The sequence below is a fragment of the Rhea pennata genome, chromosome 4 (genome assembly GCF_028389875.1).
Source record: "Rhea pennata isolate bPtePen1 chromosome 4, bPtePen1.pri, whole genome shotgun sequence".
Taxonomy (NCBI): Eukaryota; Metazoa; Chordata; class Aves; order Rheiformes; family Rheidae; genus Rhea; species Rhea pennata.
In genome coordinates, this window is record NC_084666.1 from 46,970,516 (window position 1) to 46,993,863 (window position 23,348).

General features: G+C 35.5%; 1 protein-coding gene across 5 annotated transcripts in view; it reads right to left on the minus strand.

Moving 5' to 3' along the window:
* Positions 1-23,348, minus strand: part of ARFIP1 (ADP ribosylation factor interacting protein 1) — a 45,016-nt gene that overhangs the window by 2,684 nt on the left and 18,984 nt on the right. For 2 of the 5 annotated variants that reach the window (XM_062573859.1, XM_062573861.1), the window contains 6 exons: positions 22,857-22,971; positions 20,042-20,137; positions 18,444-18,553; positions 12,632-12,853; positions 8,911-9,068; positions 6,107-6,281 (listed from right to left, as the gene is read on the minus strand). In XM_062573859.1, the coding sequence (XP_062429843.1) occupies positions 6,107-6,281; positions 8,911-9,068; positions 12,632-12,853; positions 18,444-18,553; positions 20,042-20,137; positions 22,857-22,971 (876 nt within the window). The remainder of the gene's footprint in view (positions 1-6,106; positions 6,282-8,910; positions 9,069-12,631; positions 12,854-18,443; positions 18,554-20,041; positions 20,138-22,856; positions 22,972-23,348) is intronic. The other 3 variants (XM_062573856.1, XM_062573857.1, XM_062573860.1) reach the window with 3 other exon arrangements.

The window sequence follows — 23,348 nt, forward strand, 5'->3', positions numbered from 1 at the left end:
ATATTTCAGACAATTCATGATATGAATTTTATACAGATGTACACTCACTATTTTAGCATATGTTAAAAATACTAAGAGTTTTATTCATATTGCTTATAGGAACTAATACATAGCATGGGCAATCAAACCTCCCTCCTAACTTCAGTTCATCAATTTGCAACCAAATTTGTCATTTCATTAGGGCAACTTTTAAAATGAAAGTTCCGTGAACTTCTCAGATGTCTTCTGTGAATGTTATAAATTCACTCGGCCATAACATATGCACATGCTTTCAAGAAAAGAAAGCATACAGTCAGATGATTTGGACTGGCTTGTTTTGTTTTTGTCGACTACTTCATTTTATGAAAAAAATCTATCACCAAGCAAACTTGTTGCAGAGGTTCAAGATATTTCTTCTTCTGTCATCCTCCTTCAGAAGCCGATTACTCAGTGAACCCCAGCTCTACTATGAAGCAGCAGCCAGCTAAGAGATGAGAAGGGAGAAGTAGTAACATCTCACATCACCTGATATGCACTGCAAAAAAAGCAGCAATTGAAGCTAAAGAAAGGACTCCAAATATTCACTAAAAGCTCACTTCAAAGCTACTCAGTTACCCTATTAAAAAGTCTTAGCCTCGCCCACTTCCACATCCAGCCACTGATTCCTACTTCCACACTAGGTTTCACCTTAGACTTGTGTTGGCAAAACACAGTTTTGCAGCCAGCTGGATCAAGGAACAGATCTAGATGAGAACTAATCTGACAACAACACATTTGCTTTAACCTGGATCCGTTCCCTGATCTGATTCTCTGCACAGCTGCAAAAACACTTTTGTAAGCACAGGGAAGGCAATGTGGGGAAAGGCAGACAGAAGAGGAAGGGACTCCCTCCCCCCCCCCCTTTTTCTTTCCCCTCAGCAAAGCAAATGTAGGTCTCAAAATCTAGGCCTTAGAGTCACTGTCAGACTACAGCACTAGAAGCCAGATCTTTAGCACCGAATAGCAGCACCTATTCCAGTAAATGAGCATTTAAAGATCTGCCTTACACTAGAAGAATGTTAACACTAAGTTGCTAAAATACATGTTCCAACATATGACTAACATGCCTGTCAGAAAAGCCCCCACAATTCTTGTAGTTGAACATCACTTAAAAATACTGGACCTTGTTAATGGGCTGTATGTACTTATTTGTTCCTACTAATGAGTTGAGGAAGAGCTCCATAATAGTCTTGACAAAATTAATCTAATAAAGAAAAACTGAACTCTGTAAATAAACATTAAAAATGCACTCCCTAAAGACTTAAGTTTCACACACAGGGGATACCGTAGGTTGGCTCTAGATTTTCACATTTCCTCTGGATAATCTAGCTTCATCTCTGTTCAAATATCGTCCTCCCCCTCCCCACACACTGTATTTTCTGTGGTACAACAGATACACAAATTAACTGCATGTTTCCTCACATTCTTCTCATTCAACCTAGTCCGAATATTCCCAGTTACCCAAGACTGCTTTCATCTTTGTCAGTCCATACCTCCTCGCAACTACCACAAACCTTTCCCCTAACAATTTTCATTTGAAGTCACCTGATGTTGTTGCATTATTACAGGTTTCCATTAGATTGTGCATTACTTATATTTGTAAAAGTAAACATTTAAACAGACTCCTCCTCACACACATATATCCAATTTACTTAATATAGGATGACACTTGACATTTTTCAAGTGCATAAGTGAACAGCAATTTTCCTTTCTCAAACATATAATGCATTTTCAAAAATTTTTCAACAGCAGATATCTTTAAGCTAAGAACAGGCCACTGTCTTTAAAGGGGGGGGAAAAGGAAAAAAACTACAGATTTTGTTTACAGCAATTCTCAGACTTGCTGTCTAATGCCACAGCCTTCTACAGAACTCTGCCAGCTGCGGATAGCACCAATACAGCAGCAAAAACAGAGGCAACATGAACACAAACCAAGTTAAAAGCTTAGATTTAGCTAGTTTCTAAGGATATCCTTTCTATTTCCCTGCATCTTCACTCTCACTAGAACTAAGGCAATGTTATGGCTTTGGAGGTCATATTTGGATTTCTTCTATAATAAATACAGGAAATTCAGTGTTAACTTCAAGATCAAATGTTATAAAGAAAGCAAATGGGGACCTTGTGTACCTTGCTTTTGCAGACACATACTTTCAACCCCAGCTTTGCTGTAACAGCTCTCTGAACTTCTTTGGACTTTGAATGAAACGTTAAAATACGAACCCAGCCCAGACACAGGGACTCCAACCAGGTGATTTCTCCCCCTCTAAACCTAGGGCTGCATAGCTAATGGCTATTTTATGACATTTAAAGCGACACAGCCATCATGTACACGAGCCAGTTAAACTGGATTTATAGTTCCTTTGCAGTGACAGCCAGAATGCACCTCCCAGTTTTCTCTGCTCTCCTCATCTGCCATAGTTAACCAAATATGGGGCAAAACTTTTGAGTGGGAACATGTTTGAGTAGATCTAGTGGAGGTAGATTTACTAAAAACATGTAGGATTGCTGATCCTGTTTTGACATTCATTTGTCAGATTAGAAAAAAAATGATTTTTTAATATTGGTCAGACTAAAATTATATATTTATTGGGAGACATTCATAAACTCATTTACCTAATCTAAAATTAAATTCTAAAATGTTCTATATTGCATTTCTTCAGCAAGCTTTCATTACACAATTAAGTTTTTAACCCAGAAATGTCTAAGAACAACTAAGCTTGAGGCTACATTGTACCAATATATAAAATATAAATATATAAATGCCTAAGCCCAAAGGGTTTACAATCCACAATAGAAAATTATGACTACCAGTAACATTTTCTTACCTAAAAAGGTCTGCATGTCTGGATTCAGCACCATGACAACATGCATTGATAAAGTTGTGAGTAGAGAATTATATGTTGCAGTATAGCTTAATTTGAGTACATTAAAGCCCAGCTTTGCTTGATACAGCTACCCACATTCTGTTATTTGCTTTGCATGCAATAAGCCTGCAACAACATGGACTTTTCAAGACAGCAGACTACAAAGGTGGCCCTTGGCGAGTCACTCAGTAAAACAGTATTTTGTCAATGAGATCTTCCTTTATTTTGATCTCCCCTTCCATTAAAATGGCACCAGCACACATCTGTTCCTGGAGATGGACAAACACACACACAAACACACACGCTCACATGTTAGTTCCTGTTACCAGGGAGCATATCAAAGGGTAACACCCTCCTTGGCATTACTGTAATGACTTATGAACAATATCAAAATCACCCTTCCACCTGGAAGTGCAACATCATATGCTGTCTTCAATTCAAGCACCTCCTGAACAGCGCACTGCTCCAGCAGCTGAAGCAGCTGGGTTACACACACACACACACACACACACACACACACAGAGCCTTACCCATTGTGCTATTCCTCCTTTTTCTCCTCCCTCACCTTAGGCATACATGGTATTTATAGAAGTTGAAAGTACAACGGGTCACAGCAATTGTTATGAAATACCCTTGGTAAAGAGTAGACCAGAGATTATCAAATCCAACTGAAATGAAAATCTAATTCCTATACTTATTGATCATACAGTTAATAATCTTCTAATATTAAAAAAAATCCAGGCGCCTTAAGTCCAACACATACATTTTTTATGTAGCTAAAATTAATGCTTATAATGATTACATAGTTTTCTTGCAAATTCTTTGGGCATTTTGACTTCTTCACACTAGTTGCAGGACCATGAAGTCTAACAGGAACTCCCTTTTGCTGATATTGATAAAGAAAATGGTTGATACCAGAAAAAGAAAATTTCAGATTAGTAAGAAAAAAATCTCTGATAATCACTCCAGGAAGTATTTTCAGCAATTAAAGAACAGACACCATCTCAGACAAGATGCAGTCTGGCAAAATACACTGATGCACAAAAAAATAAACTTAGGACTAAGATATATAGTATATATTTTGGAAGAGCCTAAGTAATAAATAAAAAACACCAAAGTGAGACTTGCTTGACTGAAGCTCTCACTAGAGAACTATATTTAAGCCAATATTTGACTATATAGGAAGGAAGACCTTCTATACTTCACTTAAACAGAATTACATAAGCCCTTCATCCCAAATGTCAGAACTGAGAAATGTCAAGCAGTGATGAAAAGGCTTAAGGATGTGAAAGCCCCCTCTATTCTTCATCTTTTAAAAAAAAGCAGGAAGGAAAAAACAATCTCTTTCAGAAAGAGAATTTGTAGGCTGTGACTACCAACAGTATTCTTGATCTAATCCAACGTTGTCAATAGGAAGAAAACTTCATTAGCGTTCCCTAAATTAATTTAATAAAAATTAAGGGGGTTTTGTGAAGCAAGATAGAAGTAAAATGCTTTCACTTCAAAGTAGTATTGTATTTGTATAGACAAAAATTGATCAGTCTGCAATATAGTTAATGCAAATCAAGAGAAAGTAGAGCAAGTGACTGCTTTAAACTTAAGGATCAGAGTTCCAGTACAGATATGAACTGGGAAGACCAAACTATTTCTTTCAACATACAAAATTGTATTAGTAACGAATAATATACTAGAGGAGGAAAATGAAGGAAAAAAGCCCCAAAAGCAGAGACTTTCAGTATACCTGTTTTCAACCTAACATAGTCTCAAAACTCATTTTTAATCATTTACCAGCTTAAAAATATGTATTGGCATTTAGATCCAATTTCAGCTTGTCCAAAAAAATGACTTTCATTATGGATTTTTCCATTTGCAAGTTAATGGACTAAAACTTCAGCAAAAATAACAAATGAAATTCAATAAATACCAGTTTTTAAATCAACTGATAATTTGATCATCAACTCTGAGTGTGCTAAATGCTGTGAGGTCTCAGAACCACAGTCCTAATGCAAATGCCTACATACAGCAATAGCATTCAGGAATTACGTTTTCAGTGTTTATTGTTTTGGAAAACAAAAAGTGCATTGAAAGTATCTTTTCCCTCTGCTTTCCCCCCTGCTCTTCTCATTGGCTGATGATCCATGTTTCTTCCCATTCCTCCACCTTTATTTTAAATGGTTGATACAACTCACTATGTGGTTATATTACTAATTCAGAATATTCCATTTTAATTTGTTTAGTCCATAGCTATGGTTTTATGTTAAAGTTTGAAAGGCTTTCAAGCAAGTATGGTTTGCTACTGTTGTTCTGGGGTCAAGCCAATATTCTCTAACAGACAGATCTTGCAATATATGAATTAATCCACTGCTAGACATGAACAAACTGACAAACTAGTCTCTATATAAATGATAGTATTTTCCTCCCTCTAAACACATAGCAAACAGTCATAGAGAAGGATTATAATCATTTCATGTGCTATCAGTGTGAACCACATTCATAAAGACCATGATTTCTGTACTTAATGAGAAACAATATACTTATTTAATCAACAACTGTTTATAAATATATTCTGTACAATAACTGTACTTTTTCCAGTGGACAGAATAATAGGGATTCGGTGATAACACGGGTACAGAGAAAAGGTGTAGTTGGGAGGGATGTGTTCAGAAAACAAAAAAAACACTCCCCCCATTCTCAAACCAAGTTTAAAAGCTCAGCTTATGCAACTATAAGGATGCTAACTACAGAAAGCTGGATCTCTCAAAGAAGGTTATTTTATTATTTTGGAAAAGGCTTCATTTTCAAGAAGTGTCTTCACTGTTCTCACTTCCTTTGTGCATATTTTCCATTGCAGTGTTGCCAAACATGTAAATGTTACTCAGTCTTGAATCAGCAGTTATGACTCAATTGATGATTAAGTGTGATAAAGTGCTGTAGTGATGCTTTTCCATACTTGAATCCTCCCATACTATCAAGAAACTCACCTCCATAATGTTTGCCCTTTGCAGTCCAGCAGCTTCATGGGTGACACTTGAAATTTCCTGCTCTAAATGTCTATCCTCCAGTAATGCATCAAGAACTCAGAAAAATTACTTTATTTTCTTTGCTTCCTCTACTTTTAAATTAAAACATATTTTAAGATCTAATATGTAAACTACTTGTAGCAAACCAGAAAGTAACAATACAAAATTCCTTAGCACAACATCCAAAGTTAAGTTGTAACTTACCTTATTTTCTTCCAAAAATTTCAATTTGATAGATACGTCATTACGCATTTTATCATATTTCTCTTTATGCATTTGAAACAGTTGTTGTGATTGCTCAATCTTTGGTAGAGTGTTTGCATCACGAGGGCCAAGATTCAGCTCTTCTAGATCTGTTCGATAGGCATCATATTCAATCCTGAGAAGAAAAAAGGTGAGGAAAAAAAAAGTCTAAAGGCAAAGTGTCTCAAAATAGACCTCACATACAGGGCCAATTACAATTAAAGATAAACAGAATAGTCACAAGCATGAAAAAATAAATAAATAAAACAAGACCTGGGCAACTTCTTTCTTCCCATTCATCAAGAAAAAAATCCCTTATGAAAATTGCATAGTACTTCCTCAACTACCTTCTTCTATTTCCACCTCAGCCATGAGCCCGTTCTGTTTTATCTTGGCTTCTGAGCTCAGACCCCTTCCTTCAACATCTTCATTAATTAAGTCAAATAAAGCTATTTTCTTTTCTCTCCCCTACTGTTCAATCAGTTCAGTAAAGGGCTGACAGCAAGAGCAAGGCAAGCAGCAAGAGAAGGGCGTCCCCCTCGCAGCAATAGTGAGCAATGGCTCAGTTCCATCGATTTCTGTCCCAAGGCTCTCGCAGCATGTCCTAGGTTTCTTTGCATGCTTTTGTGGCGACTGTTCAACAACTCCTCCACAAATAGTTGTGGGAGAACTTGTCTACCCTACAGGCTGCATGCCGCATTGCTTATACTCGACTGCAAGCCTAGCTTACGTACCAAGGGAAGCCAGATACTCTAGATCACGACCACCACCGAAGGAGATAAGGGAAAAGAAAGACAGAAGGCTAAGTATCATAGCTTGGTAAGAATAAGAGAACACTGCCACAAAGACATATATCCTACTTCTAAGTAAGACAAATTAAAAAGTATTTTTCATTTACTCTTGATCTCTCCACCACTAAAATCAGCAGTAGAAGCTAAAGAGAAACACTGGAAAACATGGAGTAAGTAATTCTGTTCTTAGTCACTACTAGCAAAAATGAAATTGAAATTATATTAAAGTCTTCTCTTGCCTGAAGATACCAGACATCACTCTAGTTGACCTAAATAGCCTTCGTATCCCACTATTAAAAAAAATAATAAGCCTCCTTGATATCCTTCCATATTAGACTGTACTATTTTATTTCATGAATCAAAATGAATCAATCATATCTGCTCTGTTTCAATAAGGAAAAAAAAAATCAATTTTCCTCCTTTTGGGGCAAAAAAATCCCATATTTGTATTTTTGTAAAGTGTAAGTCATTTCTAGTCTTACATTGTCTTAAAAATGTTTTTGAAGGTAGAGATATGCTTTCTATCCATCAAAAAAACACATTACAGCATCTATAAGTGGGAGAAGTGCCTATGGAATGTTAGTAGTGTAAAGACCATACTGCTGAATTCAATAGTCTTAGACCTTCTACTTCCCAGTGTTACACACAACTGCTGAATTCCGGATCCTTGCCAAGTATTAAGATATTTTTATACTAAAAAAAAAACAAAAAAACAAACAAACAAAAAAAAAAAAACAACATGCAAGTGGATGAGGCCGTGAGACAGAAATGTAGTAACAACCTTGAACTGCCACCAGTTTGTTTCTACACCACTTGTGCTCCTTTGCTCTAGCACTTGACCAGGTAAAGCAACTGACAGTAGTCAGAAATCACTCCAGGGTCAGTCCTATCCAAAACCTCACTTTTCCTCCTATACATCTTTACAGTTTTAAAACAGTGGAATCCAGCATACCCGCAGGTGATAGAAGCCAATTAAAAAAAAAAAAAAAAAAAACAAAATAAGAAACAAAAAACACAGCTTTTCACTTGGTGGTAGAATCACTAATAAGAACTAACAAAATTATTTCAAGAGGAAAGAACCACGTAGTCAGGAGGACTGCCAAGAACTCTTAGCAGACATACTCTGCATACATTTTCAAGGAAATATCTGGAAAATGTGTATACTAATTTTTGCATTTCTTAAAAAAAAAAATGTTGACAATACCTCACTTCCAGGTTAATCTTGCCTTCTTTCAATATTCGGATATATCATAGTAATAACTTAAAACTAATTTGCTTATAAATGAAGCACTAGAATAACAGAACAATGAAAAAAATAGAGGGAGAGAAATTAAAAATGCAAGTCATTTGCAACTATCCTTTCAGAAAATTACACAGAAATTTGCATCCAATTAAGTGGAACTGAATGTCAGAATGGAACCTGTTCCAGCACGGACCACAAGTTTAAACCCTGGCAGGAAAGAACCCGGTTTGGAATACTTTGTAATACCCTGAGTAAAGTAATCTTCTCCAGGGCACACAACCTATACTAGATACTATTCTGCCGCTAGGGAGTTTCTTTTTCACTCTTCCTGGCCCAAATGGGACCTGCAACTTCTATATAAAACTGAAGTTCAAGGATTAATGTTTTTCAGTCAGAGAGATTACTTCACTTATTACAATATAGTTAGATATAGGGCTTAGCTTTGCACTGTTTTTCTTTTTAGAAAATCACCTTATCCTAGCAGGCAGGAAAAAAAGAATAGAGACCTATAAAGCTAGTAAATAAAATCAAGTCTACAACAGAAAGTTTACAAAACATTTAAAGATAAGTACAATGAAACAGTTGACTATAAATCTTGATTATGAGAGTTGTGTTATATCTACTTTTTTAAAAAACTATTAGCTGTTCAAATACAAGGACAAAACTGATAATAAAAAGTTTTTTCTTGAAGATTAAGTTGTTATGAAAATAGCTAGACAAAGAATAGCTACCTGGCACTTTCATATTGTTTCACAGTCAATAATGTGTCCTCAATTGTTTTATTCACCAATGTATTCACACTGGCAATAAAAAAGTTAATAGCCCCAAGAAGAGTTTCTCCATTTTTAGCTAGAAGTTTCTGAGTATCTGCATTGTAGCCAAACTCCTCCTATAAAAAAAGAAAGCAGAGAAGAAAAAACAGAACAAAAACAAAACTGTATATCATTTCAAATCATAACATTCATCAGTAACCATATAAAAAAATGACAACACAGATGTGGAAGTTGTCACTTCTGCTTAAGTATGGTTATGATTAAACAGATACGACTTCAATGCAATATTCAGTTCACAGCTTTTGTGAAATTCCTCCAGTATCAGTAAAAAAATAGTTTCCAATTTTGATGCCACAAGTGATGGTATTTTAGTCTGAACTGAAAAGCCTTTAATGTCACTGTAAAGTAAGTGCTAATCAAATCTTTACATTGTGATTCAATGCGGTTTTAATCCAGCATCTCCTATGTAGTTGTCTAGGTAACGTTCTAATACCAACAGAGACACTACCACATTAAATACAGTAGTACAACTAAATTCACAAGGGCACACAGTATTAATTAGTTAGCAAGTTTTATTCTTACTTTCCAGAAAAGAGCATTGCAAAAATAAATAAATAAATAAAATAAAAGGATCTGCCACATTTTAATAGGCTGTAAATAACTGATAGGTTGTAAGTAACTGAAAAGTAGAGCACTATAATGGATAGCAAATAAAACCAGTAAGGTAGATTAGCCATAAATTTGCAAAGGCAAAGATATTTCCACTATTTCCAAGGCATTTCAGTCACATTTGGATACATCTTTGTTCTTGATTTTTTCATCTTTTTTGCTTTTAAAAGTGCAAGACTGACCAAGGTTGCAAAGATTTTCTTAATGCATAGATGCCAAACAAGCGTGATTATTTTATGTCATCCATATGGCATCTTCACATTCAACAGATGGAGTTCTCAAAAAAAAAAGTACGATTTCTGGTTGTAAAACACATCACAGTCATATCTGGAACTTGGTCTTTTAGGTTTGCACACTGCCAACAACTGACTCAGAAATGCTGTATTCCCTCAGTTTCCTTTAATCTATCTAAAACAAACACCAAAGCCAAATGATGTTTCTTGTTAACATTAACCACATCTCGAGGTTAAGGTTAGTGGGCAACAGTAAGGGGTGAAGCCTCTAGAAAAAGAGGTGCAGAGGAAACAGAAGCAATTTGAGGGAGCAGAAAAAAAGGCAAAGAGAACCCGCGGCAAGTTTTCATGAGCAAGCCATTGCTAAAAGATATTCCCATGATCTCCTGTGTGCTATTCAGCTGCTTGTGTGACAAAAAATGGTCAGCCAGCTCACTACAGATCCTGCTGAAATAAAATAAATAAATAATAAAAAAAAAAGAAAGAAAGAAAGAAAGATTGTACTTCAGCTTTAGCTCTCTGGGATACTCTACTATACACACAAGCACTAGCACAAGGAAAAAGCAGGAGTGCACACAAAGGCAATGGTGAAAGTAAGACTGCCCATTTCAGCAGCATTTAGCTGCAGGTTTCCCTACTCTTCTCCTTCACGCAGGAAAGACTGCAATTAATTTTCCAACTGGTTACTGACCCAGATCACTGCAGACCACTGCAGACTGCAACGGTACTATTTCAAAAAGAGAAGGGTAAGAAGAACAGGACTTCAGCAGCCTTCATTTGATTTAAAAGGTCATGAAATCAGCTCTCTCAGCTAGCAAACAGTGCTAAAAGAGATATCAGCCACCAAAACTGTCTTTCTATTAGTTTATACAGTGCCATATGGAACCTTGGACTGCAAATTCTGTCCACGGCCTCTGTGTATCCCTCTTCTGAAACAGATAAGAAAACCTTTCTGAATCAAGAGTTTACATTCAGTTCATACTCTATTCACAGGTCAATTAAAATGGGAATTCATCTGTCTGTATAATTAGAGGCATATGAGCTTGGAACGAGGAGATATCCTTGTATTCAACAGAGAAACAACAAAACATTCACATTAAGCAATACCTCTGTAGATATCACATTAAGATACCATTTTGTTAACATGCATAAAATAAGGAAAGTTATCTTTAAACAGTGAGTTTTGTAGAGTTTTTTTTTTTTTTTTTGCTCAAATATGTTATCAAACTAAACACAAAAGACAAACTTTTCAGATATTTTTCTTTTTGTCTTGCCCAAGTTTTACAGGCAACAATGCTATTCAAACCCTCAAGCACAGGCCAAGCTATAGCCAGCAACACAGTACAGATTAAACAAAGGGAAAACACAGAGAGGAAAGAGACAAACATCAGGCAAGTCTCCAAGAGGCAAAGGTTAGATAACTTTTATTACAGCAGCAGAAACCTTTATTTGATTTTCATGAACAGCCCCATTCAATAATCTACACAAGAGATGAATGACTGAAACAGATTCCAAGGCGCTGATAGAACCTGGGAGAACAGTATTCCCACTAGCAGTTACAAACTATTCATGGAAAAACATTCTTTATGAGAGTTTAAGAGAACGATGTCAGACTTAATCTGAGTTTCAGAAAAAACATTGAGCTTCAACACATACTTCTCAACAATCAGTAAGCTTTACCACAAGCTATATGCCCCATATTTGTGTCAAGTACACTGCTCACCCAAAATGCTTCTGTTCCTTTTAGCAGATTATTTAATTGCTCAGCTGTTAGAAGTGCTACATTTTCCACAGATTTTCATCTGTCAGGCTATAATATTATTATTTCCATATTCCAGTGCAGGAGTCGGAAATCATTCCAACTAGCTAACGGTTAAAAATCCCTCTGTGCAAGCATTAGTCCCACACCCTTCCCCAAACTCACTGGGAAGAGGCAGTCACAAGAAGAGAGGAACAAAGAGACAGAGATTTTAAGTTTAATAACTACACAGGTAATTTCAGCAGCTATGATTTAGCAAATCATTCAGTCCCTTCACCCTTTTTCCAGTAGCAGCAAACTGCTTTATCTCTTGAAGTACAGTATGATCAACATAGAAGTCAACTACTATTTCTTGTATGAAATGTCTACTTTTCCCTTTTACAGCAGATTTTCATTATCAGTAACAGCAAAAACTGCAAGTGTTAAATTCTAAAGCAAGGAATAATAACTCAAACGCAGATATCTAAAGATTGACTCTCGCTCAAAAACTCCTAGCAACATAACAATACAGATTAGTTGTACTAGTAGCAAATTTTGATTAAAAAGGGACTTTGATATGAAAGCTCAATGTTTAAATTTACTATAGAGAAATCTTCTACTCACATTCAGTATGTAGAAGTGAAGTAAGGTGCCCTACTCTACTTACTCCCAGGCATATTCCCCAAAGACATCCTGTAATTGACATGAAGTAATATTCTGGCACACCTCTGATGGCATTTCATTAAAAGCAAAAGGAATAGTAAAATGCATTCACTATACAAAGGAAAGCTGTATGTCACTTCTTGAGTCCAATCTTCAATTAAAGACAGACATTTAGGAACAGTTAACAACTAGTTATTTCAGTAATTTCCTATAGTCTGATGTGAATTACATAAACTTAACACAAAGAGTATGTATATTCTTAACTACAATGTTTAGAAAAATTAGTGGCTAACTAATATACACCCTGAACAAGTCAATTACTTATCTTCATCTCTGCCACTTTATTTTTTTTTTTTTAACACTATAAAAGTCTTACATGAAGTTCCAATGATTTCAAACTCAGGTCAGCAAACGCATCTCCAAGTTGCCTTTGGGTATGTACCATCTGGAAGAGTTGTGTGGACAATGTCTGTGTCAGTTTTAAGATATTTTCATATTTTTTTTTGTTATCTCTCAATATATCTATTTGAGCTTCTAGTTCCAGATCTACTGTTCTTGAGCCACGACCCAGTTTTTCAGAGATGATCTGACGTGTACACTGAAAAAAAAAAAAGTAACTCTAAAGAATCAAACATATCCAAGATAGCACAGCATACACCCATTTTCAGCTTCAAGGGACATATAATTACGCACAATTCTTTCACAATCACCCCTCCCAATATAAGTTTGCACAACAAACTGAAAAAACATCACACTCTTTAGAAGTTTATCAGGACTCAGCAAGAACAGTTGGACAAGTCTCAACTACTACTAATATGAATATTCAAGTTAGCAAACCAAGAGCATAACTAATTGTTTCTCAAGTAAAAGAACGCTTACCTGTTTTAAAGGCTGGTGAATCTCACCAAGTTTCAAGAAGCAATTATTTAGCCCACTACTTTTAAGTTAGCTACAGGTAGTATTACCAGTTCTGCATAAAAATTATCTACTCTGATCTTTTGGGCTTTGTCTAATAACCATCCAATTCCAGAGCCATAAACCATGTTATTTTATGGAGTTTCCAAAAAGATCCTAAAGATCCTAAACACATCTGAAAAGGGGGTTGGGGGGGGGGGGCAAGATAGGACGGGCAACAAGAGGAGTGCATTCATCATGTTTAAAGCTGAGTGGGAAGTTCTACTGACAAATACATAAATCTGTCTTAAACTGCATTTCTCACTGTCTATTCACCCATGTATAGATTGGAGCTGACTGTTGCAAACAGACTTTATCTTTCCTGTCACAGATAGAATTCTTAACTGATTTGCAGTTCATTAATGTGGTGAGCAGCAAAACCTGCTCTTAGGTGTAGACTGCAGACACTTTCCTCTGGCCAGTGGCTGTGACAGCTTAAGATGCTACTACATTCCAGTTATCCGTGGCACCCTCTCTGCCAGAGATTTGAACCCAACTTGACAGTGAGGTTCCCCTCACTGCACATTTGGGTTTCCTTCTGCTGAGGCACAGGAGAAACCCTCTGCAAAGCACATGCATGGCAAAGCTTTATAGTTTCTCTCAGTAAGGCAGGAATCATTTGTTGTACTAAGTCACTCAGAGTTAATCTGTGCTCCCAAGAGGTGAAAGACAACTGAGTTACATACAAAGAACCACTGCTAAAAACAGAACTACAAGGAAATTAATTTAATGGTGAAGGTTGCAACTGCTCTGAAGAGACTGAACCAAGGTGCAAAATTTCAATTTATTAGATGAACTGAAACCAAATGGTATTTTAAATCACATTCCCAAAATACATTAAAACACTAGCTTTTCCAGGGTTGTATTGAATAATTGAAGGAATTTGGCTTAATTCAGTCTTGACTTGCATCCAGAGGAGATGTAGTTTTTTAACCTGTTTGAATTGTGTTCTAAGTTTGACAAACACAAAGATCAAAAATGATCAAGCAGAAAGATCATCATAACTGATAGCTACCTTCCAATCTAAAGCTTATTTGAGCTATTTTGTTGGATTCAACCAACCAACAGGAAAGAGCACAACAAGTTTAGGAGACATTTTGCTATTAAGATTCAGAAATTTGGGAGAACATAACAAATCATTCTCACAAACCCTCCTTTACTCCCAAAGCCTGTAACAGAAATTGCAAGTCACAACTGAGCAAAGAACATGGTCAGAGCATAAGTATTTCACTACAAGCTATGGAATTAAGGAAGAAATTCTGTCTGTTTTCTAAAAAAGCTGAAACACACAAACATACACATATGAAAACACAAGAGAATGAGTCCTAGAAGGTAAAATTTTGTGAAGCAAGAATAAGCTACCAGGGAAGAAATCATTTTCAACAAAGGAACATTTTGATGCGTTTAGCTTCAGAAGTTACAGAAAAAAAAAATAAAAAAGCAACACTGTCAAATGAGAAAAAAAAATACGGTGATTTGAGAGACTACTTAGCTATGTATAATTTGTGAAACTGAGATATACCTAAATACAAAGTTGAACATTGAGGTTAAAAAAACAGCTGAGAAAGAAGATGCATCTATTTTCATTCTTTCTGGTTCTAAGTGTACTAGTACAGACATACAAGCTGCTGTTTTTTCTCACCAGCAAACGAAGAGGAAAACGTCCAACTGTGAATTACGTTTTGCTTTGCTTCAAGAGAGTATCTTTGAAGAATATTGTCTTGAATAAGAATTTGATCCTCAAAGATTGAGAAATCACACAAGGTAGATTAATCTAAAACCTTTCTCAAGGAAAAAACAAATTTTTAAGTTACGCATTTTAAAAGTTGGAGGGAGACATTAATAAACAAGCCTTAGAAATAATAATAAAAAAATCCCTCTGGAAGCCAGTATTATATCTGGCTTAAAAGTCTCTCTATATTATTTTTCTTCAAAATTTAGAAAGTCGTATAAAAACTAAAGAAAAAATTTATTGTTTTTTTTGAAAGCATAGAAGAGTTACAACTTATTCATGCCCATGTTTTACTGATAAATAGAAAATGCCTTCCTCATTCAAAGGGTATGGCAAAAGGGAAAAGCAAAGAAAAGGCTCTTGCCATTAAATTATGGAAAACTGAAGGAAGGGTAATTCATTTTGGGGAAGTTCATGCTTATTAGGGAGCAGGAGAAAGTAAAGAGGCACAGTAGTTGCAAAAGCAACAAAGTAACCTTATCAAGTTATGAGTTAAGGGAAGAAGTTAAAATTAAACACAGTCCATCAAAATTCATCGTTCGGCTTGAAAGGAGACCAGGCTTAACCTCCTGTAGTTTTCAATTGGAAACAGTAGCTTAAAAGAGCAATCTAAGCTGAAAGAGAGAGAAAAAAAAAAGAGCAATTGCATCTCATTCACAGAAATAGATGCAGGACAGAAAGGCAGACACATAAAAAACATCTAAGGGCATACTTGAACATTCATTCACAGGTGTGTATGATTTCTGAACGCAAAAACCAAAATATTAAGTCATGACGCCTCCAAAAGGTGGAAGAGCCAGCCAACATCAATGAGAGCACCTGACACTAGGAAGCTAGAAGAAAGATAGTTGATAGTGATACTGAAGTCCCCAGAACTTCAGTTTGAATAAACCAAGATTAGACATAGACATAGATCATCTAACCTTCAGACAATTTCAGGCTGCATGCCAATGAGAAAAAGGTTCATGGACAGGAATCAGCTGATTTTGAGAAGTCTGATTTAAGAATTTGAGTTCCAGATATCTAAATATATATATTGTCATCTCACAAGGCAAGCAGTGATTCTAAATGCTTTCCAGTGAGTTGTCTGGAGGAAAAAGAAATACCCAAATACAAATACAGATCTGTTATGTCTCACTGTTTGAGGATATATATTCTATGGCACTGCAGCCATGTAATAATGTAACTCTTGTTCCTCACTTGTATTTACTCTGTAGAGCCAGTACGCAAGAACAAAATGGCACATTTCCTTGCACATCAGTGGAAGAAGATGCATACCCCTCAAGCTCTTATTAGCCATAAGGTTGCAGATGAATTACATAATAACAAACAATACCACCATCATTACCAAAACTTACAAAAGTAACAGGAACTTGAAGGAGCAAAAAATACCTTGCACAGAGTTTTATTCATTCATTACTTTCTTCTTCACATAAATGCTTCCAGAGTCACCATGTGCATTTTAAACATAAGGCCTTACTGGTGTGCACTGTAGTTCAGTATCCCACCTTTGACAACAGCCAAAAAAAAAAAAACAAGGTCTCCTAAGGCAAGCACACAAAACATTATTTCCTTCCAAATTCTGTCCCTAGCATCCAATAATTTGCATTTCACAACCTCTGATATAGAGGCAGCGACAGAGGAACTACTCATGTCAGCTCCTCTGCAACAAGCTTCTCCACTAACTCCACTTCTTGATTTACTTCTGGTATATTGAATAGCATGGTTCTCAGCTGGAGATGGGGGTAGAGGAGAGGAAGGAATGATGCTCAGGGCCTTCAACTGCTGACTTGTCTATACTGACCATTTACTCCTGCTCCTTACTTTCCACCTTTTAACCTATGTTAGCTATTATGAGATAATGAGAATTCATTCCACAACCTTTCTAAAGGAGAACCAAGGCAGCTAGTACGCCCACAAACTCAAATATTGCCTTAATAAAATGAAATATCTGTTTTTGATATGCAATTGATACGTGTTTGTTAATGTATGGCATCTCCAGGGATATCTGCATAATTCCCCCTCAGCTCAGTTGTATTCATAAGCTCTCTCTGAACAATCTTATTCCTCCTAAGAAAGCCCTATATTCATAGCTCAGCTCCTGAGGCAGACATGAGAAACAACTTCAAACTTCCAGATTTCAGTATGAGATCCATTTGATTTTCTGAAGCATTAATCTCTGCTATGTTATAATTGATGGCATTCCAGGTTTCAGGGTAGGGATGCGCAAAGGAGACTTCTTTAAAAAAAAAAAAAATCTAAATATACATCTAAGACTCACTTGTCCTCAGCTACTGCTTCACGTAAGTGCGTTTGTAATCACTTTCTCTACAAATGGGACTTTCAGTCAAGGCACCAGAAAGGAAAAATAAGATCAAGTCCCATCCTATTTATTTGGAGAAATAATAGCATACAAATAACAGACAATTTTTTAAAAACTGCCTCACCATAGTATCATTAAATTGCATGCTGACTGGACCATAGTCCAGAAGAGCACAGAAAAGCAACTGACAGATTTCTGCAGCTGCTACAAAATTTGGATTATATGAAAAGTAGAAATAGATATAAAGATGCAAGCTTCTTCTGATCCTATCACAAAGAGCAGCATAAACATTCACCAGTGTGCAAAATGTCTCTGTCCCCATTTCCCCATCCTTATTGGGTAGAAAGTCCATATTTGCATTTAACACTGGAGCTCCAGGGATTCAGATTTCTGTTTTGCAAGAGAAGATTTTTCCAGATTCTTCATTTCTTCATGGGTTGATACAGATCCTACTGATGCGCATCCATACCTCTGTTTCAGGCACAACAAAAAGGTACTTTTCAAAACTGGTCTTTGTTTAGAACCCTTGATAGCGACACATTCCCTGACAACTGCTCCTTGGCTTCCTTATGACTTTGAGAGTCACTTCTGGCAAATTGCTGTGGTTTAAACATCTTGTATTTATCATCACTTTCATTTCACCAAATTCAAATGGATTGACCTCAGTGATAAAGTAGTGCCACAAAAAAAGCAAAACACATGCACATGCATAGAAAGCAACAACTCCAACATTATGAAAAAAAAATCAGTCAGGGTAATAGAACAAAAATATAACAGTGATTTACAAGTATTAGAACTTGCACGTTCCTTTTCATTTGCTAAAATTCTATTGTATAAGCTACCAACTAAGAAAGTTAATAAAAAGATTTAATGAGAAGCATTACTGCTGAAATCTGTACTTCCCATATGCTGAAAGAGACATAACAAACAAAACATTCCATATCTTGTTATATCAGTAATACCTAAAGATTTTGCACCATGAATTTAAAAAGACTTACAAAAATCATTACACTTGGTCACAAAATTAAGCTTTGTGTACGCATACTTGCTTATGCTTCCTGCAACAACAGCTTATTTTCTTTCACATGGCTGGACAATACTTTGAAAGCTTTAGTCTGAATTTGTAGCAAACATTTCTAGAACACACACACACACATATACACATATATATCTGCAAACCTTGTAAGTGTTTAGGCTCCACTTCCTCACTAATTCCAACTTCTCCATTGCTGGATTCTTTACTTCATCTGCTAATACAACAGGTCCACTCTTCTGCTGAGTTCTTCCCCCTGCATCAAACACAAAGCAAATCCTCAAGGCTTTGGTTTTTGTTTCGTTTTTAAGGAATAAACATCACGTGTGGAAGATTTGTGCAACTGTTCATGCAAAAGCAGAAAAGAATCCTAGTAAGAATTTATATGAATATCCAAATTTTCAAAATCAACTTAAGAAATAAATAACAGTTATTTTAAAACTGATACAAAGTGCACTGCTACATCAGTACTTGCATGTAGTAATATGCTGAATAATAAAGCTTACCTGAATGTATGGAATTTTACTAACTGACCTTAAAACAGCTTTTGAGACATGTTTATTACTTAACCTATGTTTTAAAAGTCCTACGTCAAACATCTTCTTGGATTTAGCCAATCTAAAAGTCTGCTTACATCCTACAGACCATTAAATCAAAGTTATCAGCATATACAACCTGTTATCACAGAATAGAGCCAATACAAAACTTTCAAAAAAATTTTCATCCTTTCCGATAAATGTTATGCTTTCTAGAAAACATTCAGCCATCATTGCCAAAAAATCAGCCCATTTATGCATTTCAACTTCATTGGCTCATTACATTAGGGAAAATTAATTCTCTAAATCACCAGTGTAATACAGGAACTAGTGCAAGGAAGAGCTTAAAATACCTAGGGTCACTCAGCACACATTCATTGGCAGTACTTAGCATTGTCAAGCTAGTATGGTATTCTACACAGATTCTAAGTTTTGATTTTGAAAAACTAATACCTAGTATTCTGAACAGTAAGATTGGCAAAGCATTACCTCTTTTTTTAAAGCAACATTTTAATATGTACAATTTTGACTACTCCTGCTTCTCACATTTTGAATAATACAGACTGCCAAAGCCACCTTAGCCTTTCCAGGCTATTTATGAAAATAAGGGTTTAGAAAAAAAATATCTATTCAGATGCCTCGAGATACTCCTTTATTTATCATGGAGCACTACTAAGTGCTTTACTTCTTCAAAATGCTGTACTAACATTAAGTAATTAAATCCCCTCAACACCTTTATGAGGTAACTGAATAACTTCTCTTTTTACATAGAAGGAAAGAGACAACAATGTTAAGTAATTTGCCCATAGGCGCAGAATGAGTCAGTGGCAAAGCCTAGTTTGGGTGTTGTAAATTCCTAATTCCTAACCTCATACTCTATTCTGCTGGAATATGTGACCACTTTGGCAGAAAGAATGCCAGAAGTTTTGTTTTTAACCTAAGTAAAATATTTTTATTACCCCCTTATTTTAGCTACTGCTTGCTAGTATTAAGATTTGCTAATTAGTTTTAACAGAGCAAGAAGCAGCATATCGAAAGGAAAGCAGACATTACTTTGTGAACTGTTAAAAGCCAGAAACAAGAATCAACATAAAAAAATCTAGAAATTATATTTCCAAATAAGAGTAAATCATATTAGAAGCGTAGAAGAAAGAGTTAGTACATTGATTGGCAGAGACGAGGGCGTTATCCATTCAGTGCTGCGATACCTGTTGGAATAATTAAATCACAACCTTGTCCAGCCAGTCTGCTAGCTGCTGCATTGCTAGGAGATATAACAGATGATTTGGGTGATGCTATGGAACCTGAAAAGGGGATACACATTTAATCATGAAAATCTATTATCTTCCATTAATAGGCAATGTGCACTTTTATACATGCAAGTTTTCAAAAATTTTATTCAACAACAAAGTAAATAGAAGCATTTATGGAAGTTACTAGAATTTCTGATGGAAATATCTTTAAAAAGGTGCAGTTGTTCACACGAACCTCTCGAAGTTTTCTTGACTTAATCTTTTTAAGTCATGATGCCAAATTTCTTTTTGGAATAATGAAAACACAACTGACAGCTTCATCAGAAAAAAACATACACTAACTACAGAAAATTCCATATAACCTTTTCATATAGCTGCTTCACCTGGAAGCTGATTTTTCAGTTCTAGGTAAACTTCATTCTGCACTGCCACTGAATGGCATCTGTAACATTAAGTGGTGACTTAGGCTCTGAAAGCTGTTCCAATTTCAGACATATTTGATTAATATTTGCCCCTAAACATGTGTACAAAATACACAGGAATAGCCTATCTTGAACATCTTAAGACCTTTTAGGTGTTAACATGTTATTTTCTTCCCCAAAGAGACTTTTAACAGCATTTGCTTGTTCTCTTAAAAAACACACTTAAGTGACCTGCATTGCTATTGTTCCCTAAGCTGTTTTAGGATTATGCTTTTCAAAGCTTTGGACTCTTTCCAAAGCAGTGATCTTAGGAAATTTTATTTCAATTCCAGTTAAAAAAAAAAAAAAAAAAAACACACCCAACCAGCTTCTCTCTGCTGTGATGAGTAGTCATCTTACTCAAAAAGGCTTTTTTTTTTCTTTCTGAAAAATTCTGCAATGCATCAAGGCTGACAGTGTGCCATTAAAAGACAGAAAAAAACCCCTATTCATCAGCCATTTCCACCAAATTGTTTTCTGCAACACTAAGAATGTTCCTTGAAGTAACTAAGGCAACCACCTTATTTTGCCTTTAAAACATCTTGTAGAGTACTAGCGACATGGGGTACATGAATCCAATGATCAATAAAAAAGCATTTTAACATTACACAGAAAGAAGAGATCCAGTCGAAAGATAATTAACTTGTTCTGTCTTATCACTGTGATGCATTACAGAAGAGCTGCAACTGGGTTCATGCAGGCACAGAAGTTTAGCAAGATCCTGCTAAATGCCTAGGAAGCTGAATAACTTCAGCAAGTAAGCTACGCTAAGCAGTTTAAAAAGGTCTTATCCCTTGATACACTATTAATGGAGTCTTACGAACACTTCACCATTCAACCCTCCCCAACTCCTAGAACCCCTTCCAGTTTCCAGTCTACTTTGCCTTCAAAAATGAAACCTTAATAGGGAAACTCAATCAAATTAGGATTTTTTTTTTAAAAAATAGGGCTCTCATTCTATTTCTGTCCACAGTTTTATAAAAAGCTTAAGTTTCTATGACTTCTCTCCATTTTGGCTAGAAGATTAGGAATAATTTAAAAAAATAAAATGAATAAAAAACAAAGTATGCTTGCAGGAAAACTGATAGCTGAAGTGTTAAGAGTTATGTGTTCAAAGCTCATAATTTGTGTACATGAATTATTACAGAACATTTAGATTTCAAAGATATTAGCACTGTTTGAAACACACCCTAGGCACTTTTTCTTACAGACTAATGCATATAACACAGCCGTAGAGCTACGTTGCAAATAGAACACACAAAGGCTGGCATGGTGAGCCATTTGCCATCTGCCCAGTTTTCTAGCTAGCTATATTGCTGATTTCAAAGACTTATACAAACAACAGCATTAACTTTATAATATAAGTATAGCACGTAAATCATTGTTTTCATAAGCACAACACTTTACAAAACAGGAAATGAAGCAAAATGTAAATTAAATCTAAGTCTACAAGGAGATAGGTTTTCACAGCTGCTCATTTGAGATCACTGCAAACCTTTCAAATCCATAATTTTGTCTAGAAGAAATAAGCTACATAATGATTTATTAAAATATCACTTTCATATCCTATATTTTGAAACTCCATTTTTAGACAGATGGGATACACTGATATTACTGACTTGTTCATCACTTTTTATTTCTCAATGTTTAAATAAGTTTATATTCTTTTAAAAACACATTCTGAAGAGTTGCATTACATATTAAATATTAACTAAAACCCTCCTGCTACAAGCAACTGCAACTCTGTGCTGAGAAAAATGAGAGAAATATGCATTCATTAGGTAGTACTTTGAAAAAGAGACCCAGAGTATTATCATTCCTTACAAAAACAACATACGTATTAACAAAAAGGAGAGAAGTTTCAGGGGCAACAAAGGAGAATTTCACTAATTCATCTGCTTCAGATAAGTGAACTGTTTATCAAGAAATCAGTTTTTCTACAGTTATGCTTTTCAGAATAATGGTTGCAACTTATGTATCCACACTTAAACAAATTTTTAATATAAGTAACCATGAAGTCCTTCATTCCGACTTGATTTCAAGATACTCAAAGGAAAGAGTTCCTCTCCTATAACTAAAGGTCAATTTAACATCAAGTACTTTTCACTAATTTCTTGACAGCTACTACAAATGCAGCATCTATTTCAGATGCTAACACTCCAGTTATCAGAGAGGACGAACACAGTTGTAAAAGCATATCTTGATCTCATTAACACCAAAATGTAGAAAGAGGCTACAGAATTTTATGTTCCTGACTATATAAAAAATATGCCTACAGTTTTTAAAACAAGAAATAAACAAGCAGTTACCTTTACCTGGAAATGGTCCTGCCTCAACAACTCCCTCTTTGGTGCCATCAAAGCCATGAGATGTTATTTTGGTTTCAGAGAGTCCAAGTCCAACTGGTAATGAACGTTTCAAGTCCTTAGAAATATTTGAAAAAAATGGAAGATTCATATTAAAAAATAAACAAAACAACACCACAAGGTAAAAATGACTCTCAGCTATTATAGTGTAATTTCAGCAGCTCTCACACCGATAATTCAGTCTTTAGCCTGGAATGTTTTTTTATGGTGTCACAGCATTCTATTGCGACGCACAAATAGTGTATTCATGAATGAGAAACACTAAGTTGACATGTATTTATTAGAAATATACTGTTGCGTTAATTAAATGTTTTTTTTCTAATTAAAAGCAAAAGAGTTACAAAGAAAACATAATGTGTTAAGAGTTTAAGTAGTACTACAGAGGTTTTTTTTTTAGGAAAAAAAAAAGACAAATAAGCAAGTAGACTATCATCT